This window comes from Bombus fervidus, chromosome 10, assembly GCF_041682495.2.
Source record: "Bombus fervidus isolate BK054 chromosome 10, iyBomFerv1, whole genome shotgun sequence".
NCBI classification, from domain to species: domain Eukaryota; kingdom Metazoa; phylum Arthropoda; class Insecta; order Hymenoptera; family Apidae; genus Bombus; species Bombus fervidus.
The window spans coordinates 6,468,315-6,482,115 of NC_091526.1; the positions used below are offsets into that span (position 1 = coordinate 6,468,315).

Sequence of the window (13,801 nt, forward strand, 5' to 3'; positions counted from 1 at the left end):
TGTACAACTACCGATTAGGTAGTTTAGATTAAGATAAAGAGGCCTTGAGCTTCGTGAGATCCAGACGTGGACATTAACTGATTCGACAGACAGTTTCACCGTAAACAAATTTAGTGATACAATACAATGGCGTTTAGTTTATCGACGAACGTGACCGTAGAAGATTTATCTCGGCTGATTTCTCGGTAGAGCTGGTGTGGAAAAATACTGTTCCAAACTTTTGTAAGTACTTTTCCATAATTTATTATGCGCTCTTTCTGCTTTCAAATCTTTTTCTTCTTTCTAATGAAACTTAATAATTAGAATAACAATTAATAGAAGTGACGTATCGCCCTTCATAGCATGGCGAATGCTGCCAATGACCAAACACAATTCCAAATGTCCTAATATCCAAAATACGGTGTATATTTTTATATTAAAATAACCATCGCTATTTAAATAATGAAAAAAATATGTATATAAATAAAAATCTATTTTCTTCACAGGAATCCATAATCGATTCTTAATTTAACTATCACGGGGGAGTAACAATTTTCAGCTAATAAAATTTGTCTACTAATATTAAAAGAAAAAAAAAAAGGAAACTTCTCTCAGTCCATAGAAATTCTCAATGAAACACGATGGACTCCTAATTTAACCGCTACAAAGATAATAATAAGTCATAACCTTCACTGTTTCGTGGAAAATTCAGGGTCATTCCTGGAAGAGCAATTGGACGACACGAGAAAAATGGAAACGGGACCCTTTGCCTCCCTTCAATTCAGAGTATACTCTGCACATGTCTGGGGATGCACGAAAATGGGTACGCTAGTCTCGGTGGGGCCAGTCGCATATGGTGGTATATATATGTATATATAATATATAATATATAACACACGTATATATAAAACATCCAGCGGTAATAGCCAGGTGTTTCAAAGGTGAGGCTTATGGGGTGCCCCTCGTTCCTCGAGGCGGCACAACAAAAAAATAAACCAGCTTCCTTCCGATGGGGCTACCTTCCACGCTCAGACTGGGCCTAGGCCATCCGTTATATACACGTACGAAGCCATAATAATTATACAGATTTATTCGGCCGGACGAAATCACGACCGGTAGAAATGTACGTAGGCCGCAAGACTAGTTAAAAGTTTCAAATTGAACGTGCGTTCCTATATCGTTGGATTCGACTGGTCACACCTTTCGTTACCTCCATCACACCATATAATTTACTGTTTTGATCCACTGCTTCGATTCACGAACTGATGGTACGCGGTCATATTCGTTACCATTTTATCCGTTTTACAATTGTTCGAATTCTGACGTCCGATGGGTTTTATTTAATGGGTTAATTTATTCTTCGTATTTTACGATTGGAAGATTAACGTTATGCTTGTGTATATTGTATACTTATCAATATATACTATTAATATATACTATATATATATGTAACGTTCTGATCGTGTAATTTTGTAACTAATTATGCAAAGAGATTGAAATTGCGCGTTTAAAAAATGTGTTATTCTATTGATTGTATTGTATGATGTAAAAAGATGTAAAGCTTGACATTATTCCTGTGTATTCACTATTGAAGTGGGTAATTTTTCGATCACGTAATTTTTAATCAGTTTTGTAAAAGAAATTGGAAGTGCCGCCTAATAAAATTGTTATTTTTAACGTATCAATTTGTTTAAATTTTTAATCAATTTGGTGAAAAAGTATCTACCGCCGCGATAAAATTACAACCCCTGCGATACCCGATGCTTAACCTCTTCTCCCCAATTCTAAATCTACCAACATCTCCCCTGGGACGCAGCTTCGATACAAAATTCTCAAGCTTTTTTTTCCAACAATAGCGAAAGAACAACGCTCGATCCAACAAACCTCAAAAATCTACCCGTCCCACGAAGGAACCAACGTATCAGGACCCGTATCTCGTCTGCGAGACCTGCTTCCACAATAAGTAAGTAAGTGCCTGGTAAAAAGTGCGATTTTTCGAACAACCTGCGTATACTCGAAATACAGGAACGACGTACAGAGGAAAACGTGAAACGTCCCCCTTGGTTTCGCACATAAGTATACAGAGTGCACGGGGCAAACAAAAAGCGAGGCGAGTTAACGCAGCCAGTATTTGATATAATTTAGCAGCACTTTTCGTGAACTCGTTGCTCGCCTTAGCAACGATCAAAGGAACGAAATACCATAGCGGAACCAGCTACCGGAATAACCGGCCGTCCAACCATACAGGTCCTCCTCCGGTGTTTCTTTCCTCGCGTCGCATTTTTTTATTGGCCCGCGAAATCGTATCGAAGTAAAAGAGGGGTTGTAGGGTTGACAGATATATAGGTATGCTTGGTCTAACATAGCGTTTAAAAGCGCACCTAGGTCGGTCCATCGTGAAGACGCAGGTAAATCATTTTGCGAGGCATCCGGTGCACGATTCATCCTTTCGATACGAGTGTGTTGTGTGGATTATGGTAAGAAGGGATCGTATAACCGAAAGCTCGTCTACCGACGCCGCATTACTGGTAATTATACCGCACATTAATCCATGCACCTTTTTCTTGCCGTAAACTTACGAGGATAGGATAGGATCGCAGCTGTAATAAAATATGACCTAATCCAGGCAGCAGGTATTATTTTATGTTATATTCGTATAATATATTTATATATAAGTAACGTGAACGTACAAGTATATTTTCCACCTGTAAGGAAAAGGTTTAAATCTTAATCTGTACCATTTATGAGATTTTGTAGAGCGCTAGGTAGAAGAATAAGAACAATGCCTCCTGGTTTTTGTAACGGTTAACAATTTATTTATTTTGTATTATTGTTTTTGAATTTTTAAATCTGCATTGAAGTGAACAATGTTCGCAATACGTCGGAACAAAGCATAATATGCTAATAATACGATTAAAATGTCAGGGGATTATAAATATGTCATTTTAAAGTCCTAGAAGTTTAAAACCAAAAATTTAAACGAAATTTCAGAATCACGTCACTTTTTCACGAAGTTTTATTTTAAATGGGGAAAGTTCTAAATATTTAACTTAACAAATGATCGCGTAACTTATCAGAGGCATCGATACGTATCTCAAGACTTTTTCACATTTGTTAAAAGCAAAGTTTGCAACAATAATCTGCGTGTAAGTAAAATAATTTAGACGATGATTAAAAAATTTGAAATTTTTTATTTTGAATTTAGAAAAGATTCGATGTCGCAAAAATTCGCCTTCCACGCTATAGCGGACTTTAATCTTCCCTGATACTTATAATCAATTACTAATATTCTAATATGCACACAGATTTTTCTACGGTCTATTGACTATGACGAAACTCGCACGAACGCTAATCACCGGTGATTCCATAGGAACTTGACAATCGTGTCACCAGCTTGTTCGTGTCGATCGGGTTACTTGTTGCACGAGACAGGAATTGTTATTGGTTTGATCACTCGTGGTGCGCGTGCTAAGTCAACGCGGCATATCCGCCGCGTCGGCTCGGCTCAAACTCGATGACCACTGCTCTTGTTTGTCGTCCCTTTGATCGTTGGCCGTGTTGTCCGCACGTCGAGTGTCAGGACACTTTTACATTACACCGCTTGTATTCCCGCTCGTGAGTGTCTATGAGATAAGCGACAAGTCGGGGGAACACGAGGAAGCGCGTGATTTCCATCGCGAAAATAGAATAATGGATGATTTGATGACTTATTGGCCTGTATACTAACATCCTATTCTTTATAATTCTTCCTTAAATCATTGGCCACTTATAACTATTTCTTGAATATCTATCGTTTAAAAATCACTTGGAAAGTAGTTGGCCTAATGAAAATCATATGAAAGTTGCGATCGTGCTTTATTGGAATTTAAAAGTAAAAATATCTCGCCTTTTTTAATATTTGAAAATTTATTTCTGTGTGTTCTTTTCCATTGCTTATGAATTCGCACGAACGTTCGGACGAACTCAACATAGCGAACTTGAAAGTCAATGAGTTAGTCAAGCATAAATCGCAAGCACCATGAGAACCGATCGTTCGAACATGTAAATATTATGAATCAGAAAAGTGAAGAGAAAAACTTGATATTCTCCGTATTCTTAATACTCTACCCTATTGACTTATTAATGCCAAATGACTTACGTTGTTTTCTATTTATATGATTCTTCTATCGCCTTTTGAAACGAAAGATTCCAGTAACCTTCGATGTGTGATTAACCAACCCTTATCAAGCGAAATTCCCTGCACGTGTTTTACAAATTATTCTTCGTCATCTTTCCGCTATGATATCATGCACAAATACTGTCTATCGCAAAGACCTTGCAACATTCAACGTTTGTGTTGGCGTTAAACAAAACAGTGAATTAACTATCATTCATGAAAATTCTTGTGAACGTAGACGAGTAAATTTAAGCAGAAATATGTTTTATCCATTAAACATTGCAGCAAGTATTTCTGCACTTTTCCACATTTTGTACATTTTCGCATCTTTAAACTTCTATCTCTAGTTTCGAATCTTCTAGCCCAACATTCCGAAACTTGATCCTTTTAAAAACGTCAGCAGAAGATGCCATAACTTAATCTTTCAACTCCAGAAGCTCTGCCTATCGCTATGTATGTATCACCAATTCGAAACAATTACCTTCCATTATTTATTCACCCGGAATCGACGTCGATTTCTCGACCAGAACCCACCCCTTGGAACGCATTGTCCCTGGCCGTTGTGTAAGGACACGGTTCGCGTGTACGAACAGCGGCCGTACGCCGGTTCGTGGGTGTCGATGAGATAAGCGAGAGAAGCGAGAGCAGCACGAGGAGACGCGAGAAAATGGAGCAACGCGGGCGCAGTCGGTAGGAACAAGAGGCGGTGGAACGTTTCAGTGATTCGAATCGTCGCGCGGCCTCGGTTCCCCGAGGAGTCGCCACGTTTATCGCCAAGCGAATCGACCTCTCTGTCGCGCTTAACGATCGGATAAATTTATAACGCGAGGGGGCGAACATGCAGGCGATTTCGACTAATACGTCCTGTATAAACGTCGGCTCGGGACATTCGTCGATAATGAACGACGAGAATATCGCGTCTGCTCTCGACGAATGATGGCGCGATAAATAAGTAACAACAAACGATTAGCTGCTTTATTTGAGTCTTCAAAGTCGATATATATATTTGTGCTTATGTTTAGCTTAATACGACGGTGTATTAAGTCATTACGTCTCTACTGACAACTGTTTGGCAGTACGAACTTGGTTTCGATTTAAAGGTTTATCCTTGAAAAGTTTAATCGCGATTTTTAATACATAACCAAGTATGTATTTGTAAAAAAAAATATTTTGGAAAGATTTCTAAAATGAATTAGGTTCAAGTATATTAAATTTCGTTTCATTCAATGGTAAGTTCGTATAGCTATAGAAATTTGATACTACGAAAACAAAATGTAGGATGTCATAAAGAGCCGCATAATCGGAAAAAAGGGGTACTTGGCAATTAATTTAAATACAACGCACCATTGTCTTGCCACCAACACGTTTCAACGAACTATCATCTTGCTCTTCTCAAATTCCCTCGAATCATCAGACTCGGCGCTTGATGATTCAGCTGTCTGCCTTCGCCGCTGAATCCGCGCGGTGGAACCGTTTCGTTTCAAGACAACCAACCACTCGCCCAATCGCGTCCCTTAAATTTTACCACGAAATTTAGTTCACGAATGCTGTCACCTTTATTACGAAATAATCCGAAAGAACGATCGCGGAACCAGCTCGACGAATAAAGTGTTACAACGAACGAGCTGTTTACGAGGACAAGTACAAGGGTCCTTCATCAAAAATCATGCCCCTCCGCGTTGCCATACCGGTCTCGGGCCATGGTTTATCGTTTCTCAATCGATTCGGCCGATTTCGTGGCGCTTTGATAACCTGATTTAGTGCCGGTGACACATCGACGAACGAAACGGAAAACCGATCGACCGGAATGCCCAGTTGCACCTTTGCCTCGTAAACCAACTGACAAATCTCTAATTCTGCGTATTCTAAACATAGATTACGGTGTTTACCATTGGTTGTATCAGACAGTCCCATGGCCGATAAACGTTGAAAAACAAAGAGATCAGGTATGCGGATTAAGAATAAATAAAACTCAAGCCCACAAGTTGATTACCCATGTATCTGCACAATGCACAATATTCCTATTTACCATCAAAGGACCTAGCCCTTTCTATAATTGTTTTTCATGATGCACCGTATTCACTAATTCAAATTAAACTGCCTATAAATATTTGTGAAAAATTTAAAGTGGAAAAATTCATAAAATGTATGTGACATGCAAAAAGATAAGAATACATACTGCATTATTACCTATATTCTATTTTTTCAATCGTATTAATATATTTATCAATTTACATAGATGTTTACAATTTAACTATACAGTAGTTTCCGAGGAAATTTTACGATTTTGTACAACGATCGTTAGAATATTTCTTTCTACGGAATAGTAAAACTAACCAATTCACGATTCTTCGCAGAAACTTCATAGAGTTAGAACGTCGCATTCTTGGGATGCCAAAGATCTTTTACAAAATTCTCACAAAATTCTTTGGCATTCCATAGCCAGTTCCAAATATTTTCCCCCTTGAATTTTGTCTGAACTCTATAATTCATTTCTGAGAATTTTTCAACTATACTATCCATTCTAACCGTAAAATCAACTATCGCGTGTAAAAATCCTCTAACGTGTTTCGATACTGTTGCAAAAGTGGCGAAAACGACGTTCATCGTGGATTCTGTTCCACATACGAGAAATAACAAAACCGCTATCGGTTGGATGATCTCGTGAGCGGTCGCGTGGCGGGATCATTAATGGAAGCAGGCAGAATCCTCCCTCTCTCGAGCGCAAAAATGCTCGGCTACGTTCGTGAATCCTGCTCTAGGGAAGGAGGGGAGGGTGGTCGCGCACACAATCACGCTGGTCCCTCGCTGCACGCACGTGCGTGTGTGGGTTCCAGCACGCGTGGGCGATGCTTTGGCACGCGACACGACCGTTACACGTTCGAAACGCGCTGGCGGGGCGGCGAGAAAGGGACGAGGGGTGAAATTCAGAAAGGGGAACCAGGCGGATCGCTGCGTATATACCAACACAACGAGCTCCTTGCTCGTCTGTGAGCACGTGAAAAGGCGGCTGGCGTGTAGGAAAAAAAAAGAAAGAAACGGCACAGCAGCCAATGCGACACTCGAGAACGCGCACTTCTACGCACCTCTATGTATATATACAGAAAAACGTACACATTTGTGAGGCAACTTATTCGATGAAGGAAGGTAGAACGAGAGGGGGAGATTCAGGTAGACTGAACGGAAATTCGAATAGAAAAATGTGAGACCAGCAACGGAGCAAAGATAGGGAGGGTGCAAACGTACCCCTGTACGAACATTGCCACATAAACGAACAAGTAGGAAAGAGAGGAAAACACGTTTGCGTTGAATCGGTGGTGCATGTGCACTGACGACAGCGCAGAGGTGACGGGTCGTTGGGCCAGGTCTCGAGCGGTGACGGGCGGCAACTGCGGCGGAGGGGCGGGTGAGCGTTACGCTGGGGCCCCAGCATCTGCTCTCTGTACAACAACGCAACGTAACAGAGCGCGAACAGAAAGTGAGAAAGAGAACAAGAGGAACAAGGACACAGTGAGTGTTGTGTACCCCCTCCTGGTTCAAGGGGGACAGGGACGATACGTACGAAAAAGGGGAAAAGAGGATGAAAGAAAGGAGGAAGGAAAAGGAAGGGAGAGGGAGTGAGAAAGCAGCAGCAGGGGAGGAGAGCGTAGCAGGATAATCGCGTCGCACTCATGAACATCCTGCACCTCCTGTTGTTACATAGAAGAGAGAGGGGGATACGCAAGCCAGCAGAACAGATGCCCAACCTGTGATTGGTCCATGGCCCGCGACCGTCCGTCCCCTATTGGCGGGTAGCGCGGGGCCCGCGGGCCTGTATTGGTCAGGCAGCACGTGCGGGCCACCTGCACCTAGTTGGTGGGGAGAACTGTTATAAAAGGCCCTGACGCACCCCCCTGTCAGTCAGAGAACGGTTTGCAGCCGAACCGTTTCCACAGTTAAGAGTTCTTATGTCCCTTCGAACATCGTACCCTCGAATTCACCCGCCAATCGTTCGTTCCTTTTTTTTCTTCTTTTCTTTTCTTCATCCCTGTTTGTTTCTTCCTGTATACCGTTTCTGTGTCATTTGTTAATTGGAACACATTTAAGCACGGTGTTCGATCTAACAGTCAAGTTCAGTTTAATCTCGACGAGCGTATAGTGAACATCGATATTACGTTGCCGAAGAGAATCGTTCGTATGTTCGCTACGAAAAAGTGGATTTCATCAGCGAACGAAAGAAAGAGGACTGTTTTGTTATCGGTTATATGTGTGTCGCAGTGCAGTGATCACGTACCCCAGGATTATCTTGACAGTTTGTACTTGGTGTGATCTGTGCCAAGCAATCGAGAACAATTGGATTAATACCGCAGTGATACGGCTTCGCAGTGCCCAGTACCTGCGAACTGCCGACGCAATCCTTCTAACAGTGCGGATATCGATAAAAAGTGATCAAAATGTTGGTCGAAGAAACGCCAAGGAGCTTCGTCAAGAAGAACAACAATTACAGCCACTGTCCGCTGAAAAAGCGGCCAGTGCATGTCCTGCCAGCCGAAGAAGTTCCGGAAGTAATTAAAGGTGAGTGTCGATTATTTCAACTCGTTTTTCGATGCCGTCCCTCCTTTTCGATATTTCTACCATCGAAAAATCAATTTAGTTTTTGAACTTTGCTTCTCTTGTAAATTCTATCAACGAAAATAATCGTTCGTCTAAGACGAAATTTTTTCAAAAATCCTATACTTATCAAAAAGAATCAATCATCTAAAACGAAGTTTCCCTTTCTCTTTTCCAGAAGAGATCATCGACGTCGTGATGGACGATATCCCCGAGCCAGAGAACCTGAGCACAAAGCCGCAGGATTTGAGTAAAACGGCGGAGCGGCATCAGCATCAACAACAACAGGAACCGGAGCAACGCGTCTCCAGGTCTCCTTCCCCGGTCATCAAAACGTCCTTGTCGCCTCCATTGATAACCAGGCCGGTCTCTCCAACGGTGCACAATCACGTGCACCCTGTGCATCACATCCATCATCATCACTATCCCACGAAAGCGATCACGCCGCCGGTAGGCATCGCACCGATTCATCTCGTGGCGAAGAAGGCGCGAGTGGAAGTGATTCAGCACGATAATTCGTCATCGACGGCGGTGACAGCCACGTCGGCGCCGTTGCACTTCATGGCGAGCAAGGCGCCGTTGGAACCCTTAAACTTGAACACGCCGGTCGAGCCATTAGCGCATTACGCGACTCCAGCCTGGGTTCGAGCAGCTCCGCTCTATCCGCCACATTATTTGCCTTATCCGACGGCTTATCATCATTACCACCACGCGGGAACAGAGTTGTATCCGTCCTATCCGATACCAGCGTATCCTCACTCGTCACCAGAGCATCATCCATCGATTTCTCCGCCACCACATGGTGCACTAACCTGTCCAACAATTCAAAGACCGATCGCAAGGAGCTATGCTCATTGGAGCAGTCCTGACCACTGTGGCTTGTCACCAACGAGTTCCTTAAGCTCTGGATCGCTCAGGTCGCCTCCACCAGTTACACCCGAAGATTTATCTTCGCCTGGAAGCGACAGCGGAAGATCGTCCGCTGGAAGTACATCGACAAGCTCAACAATCGCTAACCCGAAAATTGAGAAAACCGGAATGTCCAGTGGTTCCACGACATCCTTATCCTCGTCTTCGTCCTCGTCGTCGTCCTCCTCGTCGACAACGTCGCCCAGGTATCAATGTCCCGATTGTGGCAAATCTTATTCGACGTACTCCGGCCTGTCAAAGCATCAACAATTCCACTGCGCGGCGGCCGAGGGACAAGCGAAAAAATCGTTCTCGTGCAAATACTGCGACAAAGTGTACGTTAGCCTGGGCGCGTTGAAGATGCACATCAGGACGCACACGTTACCCTGCAAGTGCCATCTCTGCGGGAAGGCGTTCTCCAGGCCGTGGCTGCTTCAAGGGCATATCCGAACGCACACGGGAGAGAAGCCCTTCAGCTGTCAGCACTGCAAGCGAGCCTTCGCCGACAGGAGCAATCTCAGAGCGCATCTACAGACGCACAGTGACGTGAAGAAGTACTCGTGCACATCGTGCAGCAAAACTTTCAGCAGAATGTCACTGTTGACGAAACACCAGGAGGGTGGCTGCCCCGGTGTCGCTGTCCCCATGGGTTACGGTTGCTGAAAACACAGCAAGAAGATCTTCTCGAAGAAGAAAATACAATGTGATCGTCCCGAGATAAGGAGTCTTTGGATTCCTTCGACACGTTCCTTTACTAAATATCTAGTACTTTGTTAAACGGTTCAATTGATAAAGTGCCTTACGCGTTGATCGGAGTACAAACGAGTTAATATGATTAAGTAGAAGGACCAGAAAAATTATCGCAGGCTTTGGTTTCTCGGTGAATCGTATCAGCTTGACTGAGATTAAGAGACAGATATATCGAGTACCTGGATTTCGATTAAAATTCATGCCCGTGGACAGCGCCGTGAATTTTAAACGAGATCATCGATACGACACATCGCGCCGAGAAACTGGACCCAGACTTTATAGAACGACGACGTGTTCTCTGGGAGGGTTATGGAGAGAAAAATCGGATCGATTTCTGGTTTCAAAACTTCTCTGTTTTAAAAAGATGGTTGTGCGTTTCTTATTTCCTTCTCCTCCAGTCCCTTCGTCGTCTCACTGTAAATAGTTTCGACGTGTGCGTGTGACAATCGGCGAGAATGGGCGCGTTTACGAAACTGTACTTAGAGAATCCTAAAAAGAGAGAGAGAGAGAGTGTGTGTGCCCTTCGAAGAAATTTTACCGAAGATAAGCAGGAAATGGTTGCTGAAGAGTCGATGCAGCCGCTTGACGCGGTCCCGTGAAGCTATCGTGCCATCTTCGTTTTTTTTTCTATTTCCTAATTTTTTTTTTTTTTTTTTTTTTTGTTTCTTCATAATTTCCGTCTTCGATCGATTCGAGCGGACGTGCATGCGATAAACGTGATTTTTCGAAATCGAAGAAAACGCTTATTCGTTGATGTCGATCGTTTGCTTTTTCTTTTTCTGTTTAATATCGTTCGATACGAAAAAAAAGATAAAAGATAAAGTAGGAAAGAAACGCGTGAATCGTTTGAATAATCGTGTGTACTGTGCACCAAAGTGCCATTTTCAAGATCGTATGCCACGTGCGTCGATTGTAAATAATTGAACGATTCGCTGTCAAGGCACGCATAAAACGAAGTATTATAATTCGCCATAATACAGAACGGAACGAGACGAAAGAAAGATATTTAATTGGCTGGTACCCGAATGCGATCTTATTCTTGTTGTCATTTCGATAACATCGGAATTGGATAGAACGAGAGCGAACGTGCGATGGAAGTGAATGCGGTAGAGAGAAAGAGAGAGAGAGAGAGCTTACATTTTATACTTCATTTTGCCTTTCGTTTTTTGTATTTTTTTCTTTGCGTTTTCTTTCTTCGTAAATCACTGTTAGTTACTCGAAGAAACTAGTCACTGCATAATATATATATTATATATATATATATATATATATCTATATCTATATCTATATAATTGACCAAGAAAAAGAAACTAGAGGCTCGCTGCGAGGTGAATTACTCCGACTGGTCTTTTGGTGTTCTTCTAGAGAAGTCACACGAAAAAGATTATATAACTAAACGGTGAAATCGTCATCCGATAGATTCTTTTCTTACTTTTTTTCTATATGGCAAATATATTCATATAAAAATAAGAGGAATTAGAAAAATGGCGAACTCAAAGCGAGTAACACTCTTTCTAGTTAAAAAAAAAAAAAAAAAAAAAAAAAATAAACTACTATTTGAGATGCAGATATCATCTATATATAGAGATATTTTATACAAAATAAATTACTTGGATTTTAAAACCTCATAAAAATCTTCTATTTTTTTTTTTCAAACCTAATACTCACGACATTCCATTCGATATTAAAATATTCAGTAAATTACTTTTCAAATTTCAAAACGTGCAGTATACAATGCCTTTATGTTATCGCGTATATCTCGCAGAATATTCGTTTCATTATTAGAAATACTCAGGCACAATTAACGAACCCGATAATCAAGTGAAAATTTGTTTCACTCCCAAAACCTTACAACGATTAATTTACTCTGGATATTTTGTACGTATATTTCTGCATATTATCTACATATTTAAATGTTCAATAAATAACTTATTACTAATTGCAATTCCTTCACACTATCGCGTATATCTATCTCGTACAATGACATTCATTTCATTATCAGAGATACCCATGCAAATTTATATTTTTATAAACACGATCGAATAAAAATTCGTTTCGTTCTTTAAATGTTACAATCATTAATCAACTTTGCAGATCTTATATCTATATTTCTGCATATTATCCGCGCATTAAAATTTCCCGTAAATAACGCATTCTCTAAAATAAAGAGCAGAACCCTTCATTCGCAACACCTAAGCTATCAAGCGACTATAATCTTAAAGAGAAACGTGCACACCAGACTCTCGTTGTCGTGTAATTAATGAAAGTTCACCTGAAGTTTCGATAAGGAATCAGTCGTTCCAAAATATTATATATGCCGCACGATTCGAGCGCAAGAAGGCAGCGAGATGTAATCTCGGCGGACACCTCGAATATCGCAACGAGCTCGTTATCAGCGCGAGCGCTCGCCGAACGACGCATAACTTTCGTCGACGTGCATAATAATGCGCTTTGTCTTTCGACAAACAACGACCACGCGGCTTGCTTTATCTCTCCATCCGCACTACGATCGGGTCCCGATCGGTCGTTGCTGCTCGTCGAAGTATAAGCAGAGCCTCGGGGTCCCCTGTGGCTCTGATAAAAGTAATTGTTGCTAGCCAGTCCTGGCTTCGAGACGAATCGATTCGATTCGATTCGATTCGAGGTAAGATCCGACGGACAACCGAAGCCAGCCACAGCTAAATATCCAGCGTACCGGTACGGCAAACCTACGAAGTAATTACATTCCGCCAGGCGACAGATTTGCCGCGTTAACGATAGATAAATCTATCCAGTTAACATAGCCGACTTTTTCTATCGTTCAACGTGCCAGGAAACCAACCGTGATACTCGAAAGTCGTTCTTTTTAAATGTTTCTCGCTGGAAATGTCAGGTTCAAACGAAATAACCACTCGTGCCTCTGTGGTTTTCACGAAAAACTTCGACATATTTGTGCTTACGTTGTGAAATCCTTGGAACGTCGAGTCTTTTTACTCGGATTTTTGTCGAATTTTATGGTCCATTTGGGAATCGATGGTGTATATGAATAAGGTAGATTAATTCCGTAAAATTCACTTAGTGTTTTAGATTTTACAAAAAGTGGAATATTTTTGACGAGAAGAACGATATAGCTACGATGAAGCTATCACGGAGATGCAATCTTCTCGTTACGGTAACTGATATAAAACTAATTTCTTACAAAGATATTGGTAAATAATTTTCATTTTAGGATCGATGCTGAAAGTTGCAGCTGAAACGAGTTATGAAACCTGTAGGAAATGAAACTTTTGTTCGTAATGCAATATCGATTCACAAAATTCATCTTAACGATGCTCAAACAAAATAAATGAATGATTTTAGTCAGAATGCACGTCCATTTACCGCTGCTGTAAGTAAACGAGGAAAGGCTTTCACGAGCGGCACGAGCTATCAGCTTCT

General features: G+C 41.6%; 1 protein-coding gene across 1 annotated transcript; it reads left to right on the plus strand.

Moving 5' to 3' along the window:
• The first annotated feature begins 8,048 nt into the window (after positions 1–8,048).
• LOC139991352 (uncharacterized) lies at positions 8,049–13,417 on the plus strand. The gene is made up of 2 exons (XM_072011336.1): positions 8,049–8,689; positions 8,904–13,417. Exons 1-2 carry the CDS (start codon positions 8,569–8,571, stop codon positions 10,295–10,297), a joined length of 1,515 nt encoding a protein of 504 aa, XP_071867437.1. The 5' UTR covers positions 8,049–8,568; the 3' UTR covers positions 10,298–13,417.
• The last annotated feature ends 384 nt before the right edge of the window (positions 13,418–13,801 follow it).